The 23,971-nt window shown below is 48.9% G+C and overlaps 1 protein-coding gene across 2 annotated transcripts in view; it reads left to right on the top strand.

Annotated features, from left to right (window-relative positions):
* Positions 1-23,971, top strand: part of MROH1 (maestro heat like repeat family member 1) — a 2,508,022-nt gene that overhangs the window by 415,725 nt on the left and 2,068,326 nt on the right. For both annotated transcript variants that reach the window (XM_085604508.1, XM_085604507.1), the window contains exon 7: positions 22,580-22,731. In XM_085604508.1, the coding sequence (XP_085460634.1) occupies positions 22,580-22,731 (152 nt within the window). The remainder of the gene's footprint in view (positions 1-22,579; positions 22,732-23,971) is intronic.

The following is a 23,971-nucleotide window of genomic DNA, read 5'->3' as shown; positions in this document are numbered from 1 at the left end:
TGATCTCCAAGCGTTCACTATTCACATCTGTCTTTTCTACAATTTACGTCGAAATCTGTAGTGCTGCGCACTAACCCAAAGTTCATGCCAAAAGTCCCTGCGGATTTCCACCTTAATGAACCTAGAATTTTAAATACTTTTTTCCCAAATCCGCTTACAGCTGCAGAAAGGGCTTTGCGTTCCCTGGACATCAAAAGATGTCTCAAGTTCAACTTACAACGGTCAGCAACAATACACAAATCAGACCAACTCTTTGTGGCATATGGCAAACCACGCCAAGGACATTCGGTCTCAAACCCAACCATTGCTCGTTGGATCTCTGCTGCAATTTGCTTATGCCATGATCCAGCGGGAAGACCATTGCAAGCAACCCCAAGAGCGCACTCTACAAGAGCAATTTCTTCATCCACAGCTCTTTTTGCCGGTGTGCCTCTTCACCAGATCTGTAAAGCGGCAACATGGTCCAACAGACACACACTTTTACCAGACACTACTGTTTGGAAGCCGCAAGCAATGCAGATGCATCAGTGGGACAAGCTGTTCTCCGCAATCTTTGCAAATAAAGTGAGCCTCTGTTCTCCCTCCTCCACTATGCTTTTCTATAAGACGCTTTTTCCATACTGTTCCTATATCTTGAAATTATTCTGCATATGTTGAAACCCACATGTATTTCTGTATAGTTATACCGTTTGATAATGTGTATTGACTATGATACAAAAACAGCGTCTTATGAGCATTATGTTACGTACTGCTATCTACTCTGATTCAGGCATGTGAATCTATGAAAGACACCGTAAATACTGGAGAAGAACAATAGTTATTTACCTGTAATTTGTGGTTCTCCAGTATTGGTGTCTTTCATAGATTCACATGCAAACCGCCCACCTCCCCTCAGAGGCTGGTTAGGCTGTTATACTTTAGTTCACTCCTTTGCGAGAAAATCTGAGAGCCTGAGCCTCTGAGGAGAACATTCTGGTGGGTGCTGTTGCCTGATTGGCTGCAGTTTGGACTGTATATAATGACTGTGATAGTCATAGGTGTTGAAGCTTTTTTCATATAGCTTAGGCTATTTTACTTCCTGGTTTTACGTTACCAATGTTTTTTGGTTATTATATGCATAATTATTGCGTTTTTATGTACCGTGGGACTCCCACTCCGACTACTGGGAATGATTTAGGCATGTGAATCTATGAAAGACACCAATACTGGAGAGCCACAGATTACAGGTAAGTAATTATTGTTCTTCTTCGATAACTGGAGCCTCTAGTACAATCAGAGCACAATTTGCGTGTTCTTCCTGATAACTTCCCGCCACAAAGTTATACGCTGCCGTATAGATATCCCAATTCCCTAGGACTCCATGTGCCGCGCCTCAGGCCATAATCCAGATACCAGAACAGTCCAACTCATGAGCCACTAAGGGACTCATCAGTCGATCATAATCCGGGGCAGGAGACACCGAGTTCGACAGGCACAAATCCAGAGCCCATTCTAAAGGACAATCTAGGCAATGAAAAACAGGTTGCACGCAAGTAAAGTAGGAAAATCGGAAGGACAATCCATAGGCCACGCTTAAAGTGGCCAGTGGCAATGTTCCATAATATTCAAGCATCCGGTTACGAAGTTGGAGCAGCCGGGGTAGGTTGTCGTGTGACACAATTGTGCAGCCATTGCGCAGCAAGCAGACCAACAGGAGCACACCAGCCTTGAGGGCGAGAATCAACGGGAGCCCGCCGAAGACGCTGGAAAAAAATAGAATGAAAAAATGCCGGTATCACACCAAAGATTGTCTGAAAGGAGGTCACGAGGTCGGAGTCCACAACTTTGAAAAAATGCGCCAAGCCAGTTGTTGAGGCGTTGAATATAGTATGAATCAGAGCACCGAAATGAAGGGGGAGATCAGTATTTAAAAGCGCATGGACCTCGGTGCGGGTATTAGCCAAGTGAAGGACAAATGTTTCACGGGAGGAAGTCAGGGCGACTTGTTTTTGAGACAATAGAGCCCTTATTCTGCTCATCTTGTAGAACTCTGCTTTCAAAGTTGGGATGGAAGTTCAGATGGATACATCCAGTCTCCCATGCGGGGGCGGGAAAAGGACATTTTTGCAGCAGACTACTCGTCGAGAGACAGTCACAATGTAGGGAATCCCCACTAGCATCCCGCAGCAAGCCTCATTATTCAAAAGTAAATAACTTCCGTTAGCTAACAATGTAAAAGTGGGCGTAATAGCTGGCACAGGAATCCCTTTTAGAACGCAAGCTAAATTCGGTGCCTGAACGTTGCATGCACCATGCAATTGGATGTGCCTACAGACTACTGAGTGATCAGGTGTGGAAGAGCATTCTTCACCTTTCAAATAAACCTCCTTACAGTCTCTCATGCATCTGTATGTAAATGGGAGTGACAACTTAATGCAGGAAGGCGGTACCCAATGGTTCATATCTGCCTAGGGCATAATGTTTCATACAGGAACTGAACTTAAACAAAGGAAACGGCAAGTTGATTAACCCGTGGATAAGCCACACAGCGGAGTTCAATTCGGCCACAGAGAAAGGCAAAGGTTCCAACTTTTCAATATGCAGTAATGAATATGTTGCATCTTTCATGGACATGAACTGTTGTTTTGCAGTCAGATTAAAAGGTAGAAATAAAGACGATGTATTCATGTAGTCCCAGAGAACTTTCCCAGCCATCAATGTTTGCAAAGTCCATGCAAACTGCATTATAGAACGCAACTGACTCTGACCATGATATAGAACAGACATATCATTCTGCACAATATCCATAACAGACGAAACAATATTATCAAATGTGTAAATTCTGGAAGAAAGGGTGTTTAATGCTATTATCAATGACAGCTAGCACTTTTTCCAAATTGGCTTGATCAATAGCTCTCAATCTGGAAGCAGCCTCAATTTGCGATAATTTCCATACTTCGTTATAAATAGCATACGCCCACCTTTTGGACCTGCCACCCACAGGGCCCTTAACAAAATCATTCAAATCTATTTTGTCATGTAACTTTGATAAATGCAGTTTAACAGATGCCAATGTGGAATGTTGCAGCCAGTTCTGACATAACTTCCCTACAGAGTAGGTAGTAACCGATTGGGAAGATTTAAAGCGGGGGTCCACTCAAACCTGTGTATATCCAGGGTGTAGACCCAGAAAACAATGTTGACAGGAATCTGAGCTCTTCTGCCATATCAACCATCCTTCACGATCTAAATCGGAAATGTTGAAGGATGTATTAGTAATGTACGACTGCAACCCATCAAGGGACAGATCTTTGCGATTATCCCATCTTGGATAAGCACCCAGATCAGGATTAGAGGGGGAATTCATCTGTTTAGTAGTAGCCAATCCAAAGCAGGTGGTTTGAAAAATGGTAGAATTCAAAAATAACATGTGGTTTAGGATAAGGCAAGCACGATGCAGAGCTTCAGTCCCCCGCACCTGCCATGTCTTAGAACCCCAAACAGATTTAAGATCAATAGTATCTTTCCACGGCTCATATCCCACAATAGCCAATTCATCCATATAGGATTTGGAATACAAGAATTTAGTGTGGGTCAGTCTAACTTTGGAAGCTGACTCCGCCGCCACCTTAAAATAAAAGGCTTCTTGTGCAGAAACGCTGAAATCAGTAAAATATGTAAATTTGTTCACTAGGTTTCTGGAGCTGCCCTCAACCGGTGACAGACAATGTTCCCATTGCGTATAATTAACAAAATTTCTAAATGTATTTGCTTTATGTAGGAAATGATTGCCATAGTGTTGGTAGCAAAATAGCTCCCCATAATTAGCAGTGTCCAAATACAGATCTTCAGCATCAAAAGCAGCATAATATTTCAAATCAGAAAAGAGTGCCTCTATGGCCTGAATGTCCCAATCATCAGAGTGGATGTTTTGTTTCACAACATCTCCCATAGAAACACGAAGTACATCGGGGACATTAATCACTTCTGTGGGACCATGAATTTGAAATTTAACAGCATCCCACACAATCCCATCCAATACAGGCCAGGCAGTAATATTCACAAACGTCTGGTCCCTTTTCATGATGTGTGATGAGGAGTGGGGGGGCCAAAGTTCCATCAATTAGTCTAATTGCAGATCTTTCGGCCAGATAGTGTCCATTTACAAGATGAACAAATACCACCACAAATCCAATGGACATAAACAGAAAAATACTTATGAGCAATAGCCAAATGTAAGTCCAAGGGGCTATTAAAAAATGTCTCTTAAACCAAGTAGCAAAAATAGAAACTGTCGTTGGGGATTGGAAGTCATAGAGTTAGTGTCAAATGAAAAACGTGACTGGTCAACTGCAGTAGTTTGTAAACCAGGCAACCCATCTGTGGGATAAGCATACTTTGTATCTTCAGATCGACCACCAGCCGGTGGGGGCAACAAAGGATTAGTAACTGTGTGCATCTCGATGGCAATGTCAGGCCTGGTTGTTGATGCCGGAGTCAAAACAGAGTTTCTCAGCATCGCTGGACAAGAGACCGCTGGAGTCATCCTTGCGACCAGGAAGTGGAGGTAAAATGACTATTCTTGTACCCTGCACGCCAAGCACTGGTACTGGTGCACGATAAGAGGGGCCGAACTCCTCCTTGTTCTCCACCTTCTCACGGACCAGGTCACCAACTTGAGGTAGCCAGCCGACTACCGTAATCTGAAGCGCAGCCTCAGTTGTGGAGGGCAAGTGTTCCTTTGCAAGACTGTCTCTGGTCTCTTGTAGATTCTGTAACACAGCAAAATGATCATCTACGTCAAAGGGTGCGGCTGACGCCACCATGTCTAGACCATCAAGGTCCGGGACAAACATTTTTATGCCAAAGAGCATTTCGTATGGGGTCCGCCCACCCAGAGACCTTCTAGGGAGATTATTAAGTGCACGTTGTACGTTATACAGATGGGCTAACCAGTTCCTGCCTGTGCCTAAAACTCTAGCTGTCAGGGATTGCTTTAAGTCACGGTTCATTCGCTCCATAACACTATTGCCCTCAGGCCAGGGGCAGCTGGTGGATTTTAAAAGTGGTGAGGCGAAAAATTGTATTGTAGTGCAGCGAGCGAGCAAGCCCGAACTGCAAAAGGAGGGTGTGGGTGGGTTTCCCCCGCAATACATTTTTTCAAAAAATGGATTCAAATGTCAGCTTTTACACCACATATTTACTGCAAGTTGTTGCAAACTCCCTCTGTCTCCCTCCCTCTGTCTCCCTCCCTCTGTCTCCCTCCCTCTGTCTCCCTCCCTCTGTCTCCCTCCCTCTGTCTCCCTCCCTCTGTCTCCCTCCCTCTGTCTCCCTCCCTCTGTCTCCCTCCCTCCCTCTGTCGCCCTCCCTGTCTCCCTCTCTCCCTCTGTCTCCCTCCCTCCCTCCCTCCCTCTCTCCCTCCCTCCCTCCCTCTCTCCCTCTGTCTCCCTCCCTCCCTCCCTCTCTCCCTCTGTCTCCCTCCCTCCCTCCCTCTCTCCCTCTGTCTCCCTCCCTCCCTCCCTCTGTCTCCCTCCCTCCCTCTCTCTCTGTCGCCCTCCCTCTCTCTCTGTCGCCCTCCCTCTCTCTCTGTCGCCCTCCCTCTCACTCTGTCGCCCTCCCTCTCTCTCTGTCGCCCTCCTCCCTCTCTCTGTCTGTCGCCTTCCTCCCTCTCTCTGTCTGTCGCCTTCCTCCCTCTCTCTGTCTGTCGCCTTCCTCCCTCTCTCTGTCTCTGTCTGTTTGTAATGATTTTAAATAATCGACGTACAATAAAACTGGATTGTGATGTGGACCCAGGATGGGCCCTTGGGAGCACACGAGCACCGCCAGGTATTGTACAGCACAGGGTGGGGGGAGCAGGTTGGAAGATCAAAGCAAACTGTACCAGGCAGCGTGTCTGCCTGCTGGCTGCCTCAATCAAAGCGTGCACAGTGTGTGACTAATTTAGAAGGAACACGGGCCGGGCCTTTCACTGGCTGCTGGCAGTCTGCCTGTGAAAGGCCCAACCCGTGTTCATTCTAAATTTGTCATCCAGTCGCGACACACTGCTCGGCTGTGTTCATTAATTAAATTAATACAGTATACTTACTTATTCAGTCAGTGGCACAGTGCTTGCTTCTACCACCTCAATCCCAGACACCTGGAGTTCTTGTGCTGGCCTCCGACTCGTGACTACAGGAAAACAGCCTGGCAATAAATAACATCCCAAACGCACTGGAAATTTCTGGATTGACCCCTCCCCCAGACCCCCAGCGCACTAATCACTGTTCTAAACAACAACTGTTACTGGGTCTCTCTCTCAGAAGAGGCAGAGGCCATAGCCACACCCCACTACTTTATTAAAGCTGCACTGACCTGCCCCCAGCCATTGGAATTAATGGGGAGCTTCTGACTCCTCCCTGGGCTAAACAAAATTTGCCCAAATGAAAAGCTGTATTCTGGCAGTGATACACAGATCCTGCCCACCTGTGTGTCGTCACTGCTCCGCTTTCTGGCTTCAGGTCGAAGAAATCTTCGCCCAGCCAAAAGCATGCACAGCAGAGAGAGAGCCAAGAGCCAATGCCATCATCCCCCACCCCCTCAAAGGGAAACCCGGATTTGCCCATGTTTGTTCACCGAGCAGCCAGCACAATTTATTGCTAACTGCTCAGTGTTCCAGCTCATATTTTTTTAATCCCCCAAGGGTGGCAGGGCGGCGCCCATCTCGCCCATGAACACCAGCCGCCCCTGCCTCAGGCCTGTATGGAGACGAAAATTTGACTTGGACCCCCAAAGATCTCATGGCGTCTTTGTACACCTTGGAGGCGAACACAGGACCCTTGTCAGAATGAAGGGTTCCACATGCGAAAATTCCCACAAAGACATGCAAATCCCTGATGACAGTTTGAGCATCAGCACTCATTTGCGGCCATACCCAAACAAAACGTGTGCACGAATCCACTGCAACTAAGATGTACTTATACGCAGTATCAGAGAAGAAAGGACCGCAGTGATCTAAATAAACACACCCTAGTGGTTTATTAGATATGTACAACTGCATTTGTGGTGGGCGCGCAGCAGTCTAAGGTTTAATCTGCTGGCAAATGTCACAATCAAGAACATAAGCACGAATCTGTTTATACAACCCGCGCCACCAGTAACGTCGCTGAAACGCCGGCATGGGCAGAGGCCATACCTTCGTGAGCCGCTGTTATCGAGGAAAGTCTGCAGTCCGCGTTGGGTATCAATCTGTCACCAACATAGTTAATTCTCACATAGGGAACTTTATCAGGACTTAAATGATGAGAGTACCGAGAAGGGAAACCTCTAGGGTAATTACTTCCCTTCTCTGTTGCAGCAATAGCTGCCAAGATGTCCTCATCAGTCTTACTTTTGGATCTTGTAACTGCTGCTACTAGATATGTTGCCACTGCTGTTTTCGCCGCTTCGTCAGTTTAGCTGTTTCCGACAGTGTGGACACCACCTCGCTGGTGCCCAAGAGTGTGAACTACATTCACCAGAGTCAGATTCTGTTTAAGTTCTGCCACTCGAACCCAAAGCATTTTATGCTTGATTGTGCTACTTTTGGAATCGCGATATTCATTCTGAGACCAAAAGAATAAATTGTCGTTGAAAGACTGAACACAGTAAAACGAGTCACTCACTATAAGAGTCGTAACTCGTGGATCAGCAAACTCCAGTGCAAGCACGTAGCTCCGCCAATTGCGCGGTACAATCACCCAATGACTACGTATGCACAACATCAGACTTGAATTCACCATTCACGAACGTACCAGCTACAATTGCGCATGCGGCTGAATAAGCATGCTTTGATCCCGTCGCCGGTTGCGCCGAACCGTCAGTATAAATGACACAATGGTAATCTTCAAGCGGGCGCAAAGAGAGAGGAGCTGGATGAACAAATTCGTACTGCAAGTACTCCCGAGTCTGCAATGAGGCATCAAAGATGTAGGTAACATCCGGTGATGTCAAGGAAGTTGCCCATTGTATCCAACGTGGATGCAAAGCTTTAGAATTGGGTACACTGGCTTTCGTCACTGCCTCTAGAGCAGGATACGGTGTGACAACCACCATGCGTTTCCCCTGTGACAGCGCTCTCTCTTTAAGAATCGCCATCTGCACCGCAGTCAAAACTTTCTCGACCGTGGAAAAGCGCATTTCAGCCGAAGGGTACAGGTGTGATTTGTAAGCAATGGGGACTGTCACCCTCATTGAACGTTAAGTACGTGAAACCCACTTCGCCAGGCACTATTACCGAGTTATTGTGGTTATCACGTGTCAGTAAGTATTTCGAAGCAAGACGGTCAGCCTGCAAAGATTGCAAGATAGCTGAATGTTCTGGCAGCCAGCTCGATTTGGAAAAATTAGGTTGTACCAAGGCATATAGCAGCTTGATACGCTGGGCATAATCAGGAATGTAAGTACGCCCGAACTTTAGAAAACCCAGCAGAGATTGTAGTTTTTTCAGCGTTGTCGGAGCACTCAAACATGCGCACTTCTCCAGAAAGTGAGGGGCTTATCCTCGACCTTCAATGTTGAGTTCATAGCCCGAAAACAACACTGTATACTCTGCAATGTGAGAGTTGAATTTGTAACAGAAGTCCGCAAACATAACAATGATGCTGTCAACGCGACACAGATGCGGCCATAATTCAACGTCTGTGAGATAGATATCATCAACATACGAATACGCATCAGGGTCAATGCTCTCAAACAGAGAGACTATACGTGCGGCAAAGACGCCTGGGCTGTTTTGGTAGCCCATGGCTAATCTCTTAAACTGTTTTTGTTTGCCGCCAGAAGTAAAGGCTGTCCATTGACTACTAATAGAGGACAGATTATGGCTGAAAAAGCCATTAGATATGTCAAGTGTGGTCTTAAACCTTTTCCTCACTAGACTATCAACGAGGGCAGAACTGTGGTTATTCTGTACAGCACAAGTCCGACAATGAGAGTTCAAATGCCGATAATCCAAAACAAGGCGGTACGACCCATCAGGTTTAGATGAATGAATGAATGAAGTGAGTCTTATCATGCGCGGACTTATCCCAATGGGCGTCAAGGCGCCTAAATCAAATAAAGCAGCTTGCAGATCAAATCAGTAATCTCTTAATGGTAAGCCTTGGTAAAATACCACGTCTTAAGGGCCTTTTTAAACAAATCAATTGAGGGGAGGATTTTAAACTCAATTGGAAGAGAATTCCAGAGCTTAGGGGCAGCAACAGAAAAAGCTCTCGCTCCCCATCTGTCTAGTCTTGTGCGAGGCACTACCAATTGAGATAAACTAGCAGATCGAAGAGATCTGGTGGGGATGTAGCGAGTAAGCAAAGACCCAAGTGCATCCTCAGGGCCAGCCACGAGGGCCCTGTATGTAAGACAAAGAATCTTAAAAAAGATTCTATACTGAACAGGGAGCCAGTGAAGATCTCTCCTAGCAGTCGTGGCTGAAGATGCCAAAGGAAGGGCCAAAACAAAACGTGCTGCAGCATTCTGCACAATTTGTAGTCGATGGATAAGGCCCTTATTGGACTCCACATATAAGGAGTTACAATAATCAAGCATGGAGCCCACAAGGGCGACTGCAATCTGCTTACGAGCATGAGGTGAGAGATAATCCCGGATCCTATTCAGAATCCTGATAACACCCCAGCAAGTGGCCATTGTCCTATTTACTTGGGGCACCATAGAGAGTGAGGTGTCAAAAACCACGCCGAGATTTCTGGCTGATTGGGAGGGGGTGGGGCAAATGCCGAGGGATGAGGGCCACCATTCACCCGACCAAACGTCTCGGTCTTTCCCAAAGACCAGGACCTCTGTTTTATCACCATTTAGCTTTAGGGAGTTGATGATCATCCAGTCTGCTACCAGCTGCATACAGGACCTAAAGCTAATGGCAGATGTATGGACAGAGGAATGAGCCAGTGACACCATAATCTGGGTGTCGTCGGCGTAAGACACCACCTCCATCCCCTGCGATTTTACTAGTCTGGCAAGGGGGGCCACATAGATGTTAAACAGGGTCGGACTCAAAGCCGACCCCTATGGCACCCCACATTGCAATGACTTGGCCGGGGAGAGAAAGTTTCCGAGCTTCACTCTCTGTTCTCTACCCAAAAGGAAAGAGTTGAGAAGATCCAAGGCCGATCCAGTGACCCCTGCCTCCCTAAGCCGAGATGTTAAGATACAGTGAATAAAGGATTATTCATGGGTGACACACGTGTTTCAATAACACCTTGATATTCCAATTGTTCAAGGATTTCCGCGACGTGAGATCTAGGTTCGCGGCGCATGGGATATTGGGGTTGCGGTTGGGGCATAGACCGTAAAGGAATCTCATGGCTTGGTGACAATTTATCCCACCCAACCGGAGTACGGTACAAAGCCGGAGCTAGCACCTGAGCCCACTCTTCTGCAAACTTTTGAGCGTGATCCTTCGGCACTGTGTGCGCAAAGGACGGGAGTATTACCTCCTCCCCTCTAGGAGCGGCCAAAATGAAAGCTGGGGGCCGGCTGCCTCCGCTAACAGAATGTCATATGTAGATGTCAGATTTTCCCCAAAAATCCCTTTTATGTTACGTTGTATGTCACCTTCTATTAAAAGGACTATGTCATATAGTCTATCAGTGGGAGCCACTCTAGTATCCGCAGTTTCTACAGTAATGAACGTATCAGTTGCTGTCGCCTTCAGATATGGACGCAGTGCTTGCCGCACTACTGTAACCTCCGCTGCGCTATCGAGCAGCATATGCGCCCATGTCAGGTTCCGAAGCTGCGTTCTCACTATCTGTGGCATACCTCGCTGTTAGTGCAGCAACTTTCTTCTTCTGAAACGGGGGACGTTGATGTGCAAACTCTTCCTGCTTGCCTTTACCGTCAGGCTGACGGGGTTGCTCATGTCCTTTTTGGGCACCCCGACCTTTGCCACGTTCTCCGCCACCGGACTGCGAGACCGATGTTTCCTGTGAAGAACGAGGAGAACGTTGTTCAGTAACCTGTAATCTATCAGGTGACCTAATTCTAGTACGATCGCGCAAATCATATGTGCGTTCACTAGTCGCCTTTACAGGTGACACAGGACGAGACCCCTGTTTCTGCTGCTGCTTTCCTTGTTTCTTAGATCTCCAACTTTGTTTAGGAAAAGCTGGACGATCGTCCTTGAAAGACGAACCCACCTTAGTTTGCTGTTGCACATCTGCGTTTTGAACAGAAGGCTTAATCCCTAAACTACTGCGGCCTATGGTTTTATATGCTTCCGCAATAATTTTAGGCAACTCTTGGGGTTTATCGTCGTCGTTCACGAGGGCTAGACCGTTCGCCACTTGAAAGTGAACCGCATCTCCCTTGAGGTTACCAAGGATGAGAGTGGCACCCACGTCGAACACACTGACCAGCCTCATTACCAACTCGACCGCCGCCTCCGGACCGTGTTGATCTTGAACACGTTTGGTCACGGAAGGAAGCACGGCCATAGATGGGGTGCCGAAGCACTTCGAGTAGACCGCTGCAAAAACTTTACCCCAGTTCTCACAATCGGCCACTTCTGGGACTAAGTCTTTCTGCAAACTAATGGAGAGTATCCTGTGTTTCTCCACAGGAGTAGTGTGCGGGAATACTGCTTCCAGCTGGTCAAATTTCTCAGCAAGTCAATAAGGCAGATTGTCCTTATTTTGGGGGCGCTTGCCCATTACCGAATTAACCATGACGGGACTAATAACAATCCCGGCCGTGCCAGCTGGCTGCCCCGCAACAACAGGTGCGTGAAACGTATTGCACTAAAGCCCGATGTACAGTAATCAGGGCAGTATGGAGTACACGTAACTCATCCACCGTAACAGTTAAATAACGAGGATGAGGTGTAAAACCGGCCAGTACCGGCCAAGTGGCCCCTGGAATGGACAAAGGGCCCAAACAAACTGGTGTAACTGTGTGGGGGAGGGCGCCATTAAACCAAATACGATGCTACCAAGCCGAAATACGGATCTCCTTTGTCCTATATGGCATATAATCCGCCGGGACCTGCGTGGGAGTATAGGAGTGAAACGTACTATCGTCCACATTCACCGCCAGCATAGTAACCCAAGAGTAAAACAACTCATAGGGGTATGATACATCGGCACTCACCACAAAGATAACAACCATCCCATCGTCTGGCACACCGAACTGCGTCAAATGTCGCCGGAGAGGTGCGCGGCTATGCGCCGCAATGGCGACTGCAGCCATAACGACAGAGAAAAAAAAAACAATCTATTATAACAGTAACACAAAAAGGGGTTCAAAAAATAAAAACCTTTTTAATTGACAAGCTTGTTTGAACCTATAGAGTAACTATTAGGTAGGTTAAAACAGTCACTCCTGCTATCCGTAAACAAGAATGAGGGCGTCGTGGACTAATATAAGCACTACTAAGGCGTCTCAAATCATAAGACCAAACGTTATGTGCGCCATGTTGCAGGGATTCTGCTTCTGCTCATGCAGAGAACTATGCGCAGGAAACCAGGACCTCAGTGAATTGCGGTGTATCAAAAACTCACCTCAGTACCCAGAACCCCTATCCGACTAGCATCAGTGTCTCATTCGTTCTCCGTATCATCTCGAAGCTACCAAATGATTAGACAACCCAGAACAAGCGTCTTGGAGTACTCTCAGGAATGGTGGGAATTAGAAATACCTGTTCGTTATTATTCTCATATCAGTCCACAACAAGAGTATTCAGAGACACAGTATTTTATAAACTACGTGTCCTAAGATGCAGTACTTTGGCTAACATAAGCATACCAATGATTAAAAATAAAACCATCAGCATTGTTACAATACCATAGAAAATGAAGGGAGAAATCATATTACAAATGATAGTGGAATACAACCACCCTCCCTTCACTAGTAAGCTAGTATTATTGGACTAATAGAAGGTCTCTAGGTTTGAATGGTGAACCCCATACCGTAAATAACAGCTTAGGTGAATCACATCACAGGATCAGCTTTGCTCTGTACCTGGAAAAGTTCTTCTCCAGAATGTGTATCTCATGCCTGCAAACTGCAATATTAAAGGCGCTCGAGTTTGATGTTTGCAGCTGTGTGCGTGTTATGGCTAGAGCGTGGGCCGATCAACCTGAATTCAAAAGCATACATTGTTTGTTGGCCCTGACTGTTTCTGCACACAATGTTCAGACCAAGGTCGCTGTGCACGTCTAGGGATGTGAACAATAGACCGTTCTCATGTAAAGAAAAAGCAAGCAAGCAGTTTTCATATAATGACATCTATCTACAGTGTCGTATGCAAAAGCAGCAAAAGTGGCAAGATGGCGTTTTAATGTCTAAGACGCTTATGCTAACTGTTAGACCTGTCAGCCCTGTTTGAATTTTTCCTTTTTGGGAACCACCAGACTTTTTCGTGTTGCTGCAGATTCAGGGAGCCATTTTAGCTACCCCTGAAACTTCTGTCTGAGGGCCTGAAGCACAAAATGGTGGCCACCTGTGACATCACCAGCATCCACTGGAACCTACCAGCACCTTCCAGAACATTCCAGGAGATTCCAGAACTCTGTGACAGTTGGAGACCGTTTAGAATGTTGGGAGGATAAGAGAGGCAGTTGGCAGTTGGAGCTGGCAGTTGGCACCTGACTGGTGAAGAGAGAGGAGCACAACAGTGAAGGAGGAAGGAGTGAAGCAGCAGGGGTGGAAACTTGTGCCTGGAGTGGGGTCCATAAACCCACCCTTGATACTTGTCCCTACTGATGGATCCCAGCCTATAGCCCTGTGTGGGAAGAAGACAGAAGAAACTTATCCTAAGGACCTGGACAGCAGGAACAGGCCTTAGAACCAAGAAAGCAGCAAGATCCTGACCTGGAAACTGGTTTCCCTGGAGTCCGGCGTCGAGTAGCCTAAGACCTGGAGCCCGAGGTGGAGAAGCGGCGCTGACTGAAGTAGCAGACGTCGTACCCGGAGCCGCCTGAGGTCGTGAGAGGGCGCCGACAGAGGTCGTGAGGAATACCAGAGGTCGAGGAGGAAGTGAACCGAGGTCGAGCGAGCGGCGTCATCGGAGGAGTGAAGTCCGCCCTCCGGAGTCGTCGGAGACCGAGGTAGAGGAGCACCGGAGGTCGGGAGTGAGGATCGCACTCCGGAGTCGCCCGGAACCTGTGTGGAGGAGCACCGGAGGTCGGGGGTGAGGATCGCACCCCGGAGTCGCCGGAAGTCGACATCGAGGCCAGGCCGGCCGACGTCATCGGAGCCGAGAGCGCCATCGGACCGGAGCCGCCCGAAGTCGACATCGTGAAGAGACTGCCCGACGCCGTCGAATCGGAGGTCGAGATCGAACCGAGGCCACCGACATCGGACCGGAACCGCCTGCCGGCGTCGTCAAAGAACTGACATTGTGCCGAGGCCGCCGAGACCGAACCGGAACCGCCTCACGGCGTCGACACGACTCCAGCGGCGTCGGAACATCAGAAAAAGGGCAGTAAGTGGAGTAGAGGGCGCCTAAGGCCCTGTGGAGACCCGAGAGACTACTCTAAGGGGCTAGGGAGGTGCTGAAACCAACCTGACTGTGCCTGGGGTGAACTGGGACTAACCTAGAGAGGTTGTGTGGAGAGAGAAAGCCAGGGCACTGGTATTCCCCCCTTTGATCTACCTCAGTTTAGGCCTCAGCCTTGTCCCAGCCAGGGAGTAGCCCCCCTCAAGCCTTCCACAACCCTACAAGCTGTGCCTGGGCCAAATCAGCCCATAAGAATTGAAGTGTCATCTGATTACATGAGTGTGGCTGTATACTTTTAATTATTTATTGGGGATACTGTATTTATTGAGTTTTTACCTATTTATTGCTGCACTATATTTATAGGTCCACAGGACTTGTTGGTGTACAATATTTATTGGTACAGTATTTATTGCCTCAACGTATTTAATTGTCTGTATATATTGCACTTGTATTTATGCCCTGTTATTTATGATCACCCCTATTTATTTCATCAAACAGCCAATATTTATTTGACCTGCACTAATTGAAACTTGTATATTGTGATTGACCTATTTATTTTTCCAATCAGCAACTAAGAGAAAAAGATAAAGAAAGAATATTTTCATAATTTTTACGGTGTAGAGTCGTTTTTGGAACGGATGCACGCATGGTTATTGTATGGGTATATTGTATGCTTAGCACTGCGCCTGTTTCCTGACCACTCGAGCCAAGCTACCACAGTGTGTTCGGGGAGTCCACCACCACCCCTTCTAGTGTGGGAGTGGGCGTTTCCAACATAAATTGGTGTTCAGTGGTGGGATAGAGCTGTGCCTACATATACTCAACAATAACTGTGGGTAGTCCATAGGCCTACACCGGGAGTTTTCTCACAGCGGCCTTCCTAATTGTGGGTTTTTGTTTTTTCCAAATTTACTCTGGTGGTGGGAGGAGGTATTACTAAAAGTACCACCCTACATTGTTACTGCACAAAACCTGTCCTCTAACCTGAGTGGGCAAGATGGAGTTTGTACTAGAGAATCTAGAAACGTACACTGTGGCCCAACTCAGGGAGTTTTGCCAGCGGGAGGGGGTGTACTGTCCCCCAGGAGCAAAGAAGGGTGCACTCCAAACCAGCTTAAGGGCTTGGGGGGAGGCACGCCGAGAAAGCAAGGCTGAGGAGGAAGACAGGGATGGAGAGCCTGACCCCGAGGGGGCTGAGATGTACCAACCTGAGGTGGGGAACCTGTCAGCAGGGCCCAGGACACTTTCTAGGAAGGGCAGCACTGTCTCTAGCGGGGGCTTATCCAGAGTGGAGTTAGCAGATCGGAGAGAGAAAAGACAGCTCACATGGGATTTAGCAAAGCTGGAGAAGGAGAAGGAGGAACAGAGGTTGGCTCATGAGACGGAGAAAGAGAGGATGGCTCATGAGATAAGACTGAAAGAGATAGAGCTTCAGATCCTAAGAATTGGAGCACCAACTGTTCCTAATGGTGGCAGCCAAATCCAAGAGTCCACCAGGGAACCCAAACCTTACCTGCCAAAGGACATAGTAGCTAGCTATGGGGCGGGTGACGACATCGCCAAGTGGCTAGCAGCCTATGAGGTCTCGTTGAGGGCCCATGGGGTTCCAGTGAAGTATTGGGGAGGAGGATTGTATAGGTACATGCCTCCAGCTGGTAGGGATGCTTTATTGGCCCTCGAAGAGGATGAGCAGACCCACTACCCCACCATGAAACTGGCGCTCATCAGAAAGTTTGGACTAACACCTGAAAAGTACAGACAGAAGTTCAGGGGTAGTCACAAGCTGGGCACACAGAATTGGGTGGACTTCCTGGACTATGCAAAGAAGGCACTGGAAGGTTGGATTCAGGGCAGTGAAGTAAGGAACTACGAGGAGCTGTTTGACCTAGTACTGAAGGAACACCTACTCGAGAAATGTTTCCCTGAACTGCGGCAACACCTGGTGGATAGCAAGCTGACCAGCCCCCGGAAGCTTGCTGAGGAGGCGGACATTTGGGCCAGTACCCGGGTGTCCACAAGGGGGACTGGAGGGGATACTCAAAAGGCCGGACAGGGCGCCCCCCAGAAGAAAGAGGGAGGGGAAAAGAAAAAGGAGTTCTCCAAAGGCCCCCAAAATAACTTCCAAGGGAAGGGAACAGGATTCACCTCTAAGGCTAACCCACCCAGAAACCCTAATCCTGGCCAGAGTCAGCAGCCAAGGGTTGTCCATTGCTACGAGTGTGGTGGCGTTGGACACTATAAAGTAGACCCGAAGTGTCAGAAACGATCACCCCCTCCCACTGGAGGAAAGACCCCCGGAGTAGCTAGTGTAGTGCTCGGGGAGGAGATGCCCTTAACTAAGGGAAGGGAGTGGGCGGGTGTCACTTTAGTGTCCCTGGGAGAACGGGAGATGGTTCCTAAGATCCAGGTGCCCGCAAATACCGCAAAGTATGGGCAGTGGATCACCATCAACGGCCAAAGAGGGGAGGCTCTGAGAGACACAGGGGCCAGTATGACTATGGTGCGTAGCCAGCTGGTGTCTCCAGAGCAGGTAATTCCCGATGTACTCCACCCAGCCGCGATGGCTGACGGCAGAACAGGCCACTATCCCGTGGCCGAGGTTCCCTTTGAATGGGGGGGGGTTGCAGGTTCACTTCGAGTTGCCGTAAGCCCTGCCGTGCCAGTCGATTGTCTGCTGGGAAATGACATGGAGCACAACGCTTGGAAGGAGGTGGAATACCGGACTCACACCGAGATGCTGGGTACACCTGACTGGGCCTGTGTTAGCACAAGGTCCGCGACTACCCGAAGAGGGAGTTCATTCCGGCTGGAGCCTGGAACAAAGGCCCAGCCAGCTGCCAGTCAAGGGAAGAACCGAGGACAGGAGGAGCCTGCCTCGGCGTCTCCACCCCGTAGGACGGATAGGCCACCGGAGGTGGTGGACCAGGAGTCTGCGGAGGGGGACATTACCAACCTGGAGGACCTACCCATCCCGGCCGGGTGGCACGTGGAGGGAGGCCCGTCCAGGGAGGAATTCTGCCAGGGCCAGAGGGAGTGCCCTACCCTTGAGGGGCTGAGGCGACAGGCCGAAGCCCAGGCAGCAGGGAACGTTGAAGGGAACTACAGTGTTTACTGGGAGGATGGCCTCCTCTACAGTGAACCCAAGGCACCCCTACATGGATCGTCACGAGCCTTGGTAGTTCCTCAACGTTATCGAGCCTTCCTTCTGGAGTTGGCTCACGAGATACCATTGGCAGGACACCTGGGGCAAGACAAGACCTTCGCCCGTCTTGTCCCACACTTTTATTGGCCTCAGATGAAAGTGTCGTCCGATACCTACTGCCGGACATGTGTGTCTTGCCAAGCCAGTGGGAAAACAGGGGTGAAGCTGAAAGCTCCCCTGGAACCACTTCCCGTCGTTAGCACCCCCTTTGAAAGGGTGGGCATCGACATTGTGGGTCCATTAGATCCACCAACTACAGCTGGTCACAGGTTCATCCTGGTTCTGGTGGATCATGCCACACGGTACCCAGAGGCAATACCTCTGAGGACCATAACAGCACCTGTTGTGGCTAGGGCCCTGATGGGAATCTTTACCCGAGTGGGTTTTCCCAAGGAAGTTGTGTCTGACAGGGGGACCAACTTCATGTCAGCATATATGCGGGCAATGTGGAAGGAGTGTGGAGTGACCTACCGGTTCACAACTCCTTACCACCCCCAGACCAATGGTCTGGTGGAAAGGTTTAACAAAACCTTAAAAGGCATGATCAGAAGTCTGCCTGAAGGCCTGCGGAGGAAATGGGACGTCCTCCTACCCTGTCTACTCTTTTCTTACAGGGAAGTGCCACAGAAGGGAGTGGGCTTCAGCCCCTTCGAGCTTCTGTATGGGCACCCTGTACGTGGACCTCTTAACCTGGTGAGAGACGGATGGGAAAGAACTCCCAGAAAGCTCCCCCAGGATGTGGTGAGCTACATGCTGGCCTTCCGGAGCCAAATGGCTAAGTTGTGGAAGCAAGCTTCTGACAACTTGGAAGCCAGCCAAGCAGTGATGAAGGCGTGGTATGACCACAACGCTCACCCGGTGGAGTTGGAGCCTGGCCAGAAGGTGTGGGTGATCGAACCAGGAGAGCTTAGTGCCCTCCAGGATCGCTGGTCAGGACCCTTTGAGGTGTTGGAGAAGAAGGGTAAGGCTACCTACTTGGTGGACCTGAAGACCCCTCGTCAGCCCCTGCGGGTGCTGCATGCCAACCGCCTCAAACCCCACCACGAGAGGCCCGAAGTCATCTTGATGATGGTGACTGACGGAGGAGAGGACGTGGAAAGCGAGCCTCTCCCTGATCTGTTTGCGTCTCAGGAAAAGGATGGGTCGGTGGAGGGAGTGATTCTCTCCCCATCTCTAACTCCTGAACAGCAGGAGGACTGTCGCCAGGCCCTGGGGCAGTACTCTGCGTTGTTCTCCCTTGTCCCGGGTAGGACTCACCTGTGCGTCCATGACGTGGACACAGGAGACAGCCCACCTGTGAAGTCCAAGATCTACCGGATGTCAGACAAGGTGAAGGCCAGCATTCATAGTGAGGTCACTAAGATGCTGGAGCTAGGAGTGATTGAACCTTCTAGCAGCCCCTGGTCCAGTCCGGTGGTGTTAGTACCAAAAGCTGCACCACCGGGTGCCCAAACAGAACTGAGGTTCTGTGTGGACTACCGGGGACTGAATTCAGTGACAAAAACTGATGCTCATCCGATCCCTAGGGCGGATGAATTGATTGACCGGCTGGGAGCTGCCCAATATCTAAGTACCTTTGACCTTACTTCGGGGTACTGGCAGATCTCTTTGACTGATGGAGCAAGGGAAAGGTCAGCCTTCTCCACGCCCAATGGCCACTACCAGTTCTGTGTGATGCCCTTTGGGCTCAAGAACGCACCTGCCACGTTTCAGCGCCTGGTAAACCAGATCCTCACCGGAATGGAGAGTTTCTCTGCTGCTTATCTGGATGACATAGCCGTCTTCAGTAACAGCTGGGAGGATCACTTGCATCACCTGCAAGCCGTTCTCCAGGCCCTGAGACAAGCTGGATTGACGATCAAGGCCAGCAAGTGCCAGATCGGGCAGGGGTCGGTAGTGTACCTTGGACACTTGGTGGGTAGGGGAACGGTGCAACCCCTCCAGGCGAAGATCGAGGCCATCATGGCCTGGGAACCCCCCAAGACACAGACTGAGGTCCGAGCATTTTTGGGCCTCACGGGATATTATCGCCGCTTCGTGAAGGGGTACGGTACCATCGTAGCCCCTCTCACGGAGCTCACGTCCAAGAAACAACCTCGACGGGTAGTCTGGACGGAGGCTTGTCAGCAAGCCTTTGAGAAATTGAAGAAAGCCATGTGCGAGGCCCCGGTCTTAAGGGCCCCAGACTTTTCCAAGAAGTTCATTGTCCAGACAGATGCATCAGAACATGGCATTGGGGCAGTGTTATCGCAACTCAACGAAGAGGGTCTGGATCAACCCGTGGTCTTCCTATCCCGGAGACTACTTCCCAGGGAACAGAAGTGGAGTGCAATAGAGCGTGAAGCCTTTGCAGTGGTATGGGCTCTGAAGAAGTTGCGGCCATACCTGTTTGGCTCGCACTTCCTAGTTCAGACCGACCACAGACCCCTTCGTTGGCTGATGCAAATGAAGGGGGAGAATCCCAAGTTGTTGAGGTGGTCTATTTCCCTACAGGGGATGGACTTTCAGGTGGAACATCGGCCTGGAGTGGACCACGCCAATGCAGACGGTCTCTCAAGGTATTTCCGCCTTAGTGATGAGAACTCCCAAGGGGTTGGGTAGCTCTCCCCACTTTCAGCTGGGGGGGACGCGTGTTAGACCTGTCAGCCCTTTGGGTGGTCCCTCCTCATCATTATTTATTTTGTCCCACTTTTGCCTCAAACCCTGTTTGAATTTTTCCTTTTTGGGAACCACCAGACTTTTTCGTGTTGCTGCAGATTCAGGGAGCCATTTTAGCTACCCCTGAAACTTCTGTCTGAGGGCCTGAAGCACAAAATGGTGGCCACCTGTGACATCACCAGCATCCACTGGAACCTACCAGCACCTTCCAGAACATTCCAGGAGATTCCAGAACTCTGTGACAGTTGGAGACCGTTTAGAATGTTGGGAGGATAAGAGAGGCAGTTGGCAGTTGGAGCTGGCAGTTGGCACCTGACTGGTGAAGAGAGAGGAGCACAACAGTGAAGGAGGAAGGAGTGAAGCAGCAGGGGTGGAAACTTGTGCCTGGAGTGGGGTCCATAAACCCACCCTTGATACTTGTCCCTACTGATGGATCCCAGCCTATAGCCCTGTGTGGGAAGAAGACAGAAGAAACTTATCCTAAGGACCTGGACAGCAGGAACAGGCCTTAGAACCAAGAAAGCAGCAAGATCCTGACCTGGAAACTGGTTTCCCTGGAGTCCGGCGTCGAGTAGCCTAAGACCTGGAGCCCGAGGTGGAGAAGCGGCGCTGACTGAAGTAGCAGACGTCGTACCCGGAGCCGCCTGAGGTCGTGAGAGGGCGCCGACGGAGGTCGTGAGGAATACCAGAGGTCGAGGAGGAAGTGAACCGAGGTCGAGCGAGCGGCGTCATCGGAGGAGTGAAGTCCGCCCTCCGGAGTCGTCGGAGACCGAGGTAGAGGAGCACCGGAGGTCGGGAGTGAGGATCGCACTCCGGAGTCGCCCGGAACCTGTGTGGAGGAGCACCGGAGGTCGGGGGTGAGGATCGCACCCCGGAGTCGCCGGAAGTCGACATCGAGGCCAGGCCGGCCGACGTCATCGGAGCCGAGAGCGCCATCGGACCGGAGCCGCCCGAAGTCGACATCGTGAAGAGACTGCCCGACGCCGTCGAATCGGAGGTCGAGATCGAACCGAGGCCACCGACATCGGACCGGAACCGCCTGCCGGCGTCGTCAAAGAACTGACATTGTGCCGAGGCCGCCGAGACCGAACCGGAACCGCCTCACGGCGTCGACACGACTCCAGCGGCGTCGGAACATCAGAAAAAGGGCAGTAAGTGGAGTAGAGGGCGCCTAAGGCCCTGTGGAGACCCGAGAGACTACTCTAAGGGGCTAGGGAGGTGCTGAAACCAACCTGACTGTGCCTGGGGTGAACTGGGACTAACCTAGAGAGGTTGTGTGGAGAGAGAAAGCCAGGGCACTGGTATTCCCCCCTTTGATCTACCTCAGTTTAGGCCTCAGCCTTGTCCCAGCCAGGGAGTAGCCCCCCTCAAGCCTTCCACAACCCTACAAGCTGTGCCTGGGCCAAATCAGCCCATAAGAATTGAAGTGTCATCTGATTACATGAGTGTGGCTGTATACTTTTAATTATTTATTGGGGATACTGTATTTATTGAGTTTTTACCTATTTATTGCTGCACTATATTTATAGGTCCACAGGACTTGTTGGTGTACAATATTTATTGGTACAGTATTTATTGCCTCAAAGTATTTAATTGTCTGTATATATTGCACTTGTATTTATGCCCTGTTATTTATGATCACCCCTATTTATTTCATCAAACAGCCAATATTTATTTGACCTGCACTAATTGAAACTTGTATATTGTGATTGACCTATTTATTTTTCCAATCAGCAACTAAGAGAAAAAGATAAAGAAAGAATATTTTCATAATTTTTACGGTGTAGAGTCGTTTTTGGAACGGATGCACGCATGGTTATTGTATGGGTATATTGTATGCTTAGCACTGCGCCTGTTTCCTGACCACTCGAGCCAAGCTACCACAGTGTGTTCGGGGAGTCCACCACCACCCCTTCTAGTGTGGGAGTGGGCGTTTCCAACACTAACATAGCAATGTGTGTACCTCTAGTTCCGCCTCCACTACAATGCTTATGTAGTTGCAGTAGCACATCACAATAAAGTTGGGCTTCGTATCATTTTCAGTGCTTGATCTTTTAGACCGGCGTACACTTTGAAAGAGCAATGTACAGTGAAGTAATAACGTCATTTACAAGCAGTAATCTAAAATATGGTGGTCTGCTGGTAACCGTGAAGTAATGTACAGCTCAACTGCAGATAAACTTCTCACTTACAATGAACATATTCAGAATTATGTCACTCATTTTAGGCAGGTGTTATATAATGTAGCCGTTAACTTGATTTTGTTTATGCAGCATTGCAGCATTTTACAGAGAGCATCCAGGAATACCTGGCTAACCTGGACCAAGCTCCTGATCCCACTGTCAGAAAAGACACCTTCGCCAGTGAGATCTACAGTGCCTATGACATTCTCTTCAACAGCTGGCTTCAGAACAGGGAAACCAAGGTGTGTAGTGTTCAGCATTACATTTATGTCTGATGGCTACTAATGAGCTTTTTTGCTATACCTGTCATAGTTTTCAGTAAGTGTGTAAGTATATTTGCATGTGTGTGTATGTGTATGTATGTATGCGTGTATATATATATATATGTATGTGTGTGTGTATATATATTTATATGTCTGTGTGTACGTTGGGTACTAGACTTATCTTTTATATAAGATGTGTGATGTAAAATGCTTTTTTCTTAGGTTCACATGTTTCTCTGATTTTATGTAATGGCTGCTGAGATTGGCAAAATAGCTTTCATCATTCTGATACATAACCTTTACTTGCTGAGTGCACATAATGGCCTGTTACTGTAAAATATCAACAGTTATGTGTGTCTACTAATTCCAGGGGCCATAATATGGATAAATGCATATAGAGAAGAGACACCTGTCTGTTCTTCTTTTCTCAGATGGGGTGCCATTCGTATTAGCCCCTTATCATGGGAGTTTCATGGCATTTCACCTGTCCGCTCGACATGAACTTGAAGGCCTTTGAGGGCCTGGGATACTGATGCAAGTAACAGACCCACAGAATTATTGGAGACCTCTTGAGATCTTATGATCCCCCTCAGATATAGGAGAGGTGTGCCTTACTCCTGCAGGGGTTTAAGTGATCAATAGGCACAAAGTGAGTACTGTGATTGTGTGTTTAAGAGCAATGGCTGGATAACCAGAGGAAGGTGAGGAGGAGAATGTTCGGCCGGCACTTCACTTCTTGGAAATTTCCATTAACTGGGGGCGAAGTAGTGCTAATGGTCGCAGAAAACTCCTAGATTGAACTAGAGGCTGCTGATGCTGCAGGGCTATTCACAGAATATGACTCTATGACCCTCCATCCTAATATGATCCATTTGCGTATTTTGAAGTGCCTTTGACTTGCATTGAACACTTCATGCTATTTCAGAGAAAGCTTCCACGTGTGATGCAAGAGGTGTACATTAAGATCCACTCACGATGCTAGGACAAACTCGGACAGTGCTGACCACATATGCAAGGCATCCAGAATGAGATTGCCTCCCTATTGCATAAACTAGAGATATGTTCACTGAGATTCTAATCATACAGTTGAGAGGGTATATACACAACACTGAGGTACTGAGATAGTAAGGACTGTGTAAATACCTACACGAGGTATAGCTATCAGTTGGCAGACAAAAATGCTATAATACAAGCAGTGTTTCTTCATTTTACTCCACAG

The sequence above is a fragment of the Triturus cristatus genome, chromosome 5_1 (genome assembly GCF_964204655.1).
Source record: "Triturus cristatus chromosome 5_1, aTriCri1.1, whole genome shotgun sequence".
Classification (NCBI taxonomy): domain Eukaryota; kingdom Metazoa; phylum Chordata; class Amphibia; order Caudata; family Salamandridae; genus Triturus; species Triturus cristatus.
Note: the sequence above shows the minus strand (reverse complement) of the source record. Positions and strands in the feature narration are given on the sequence as shown.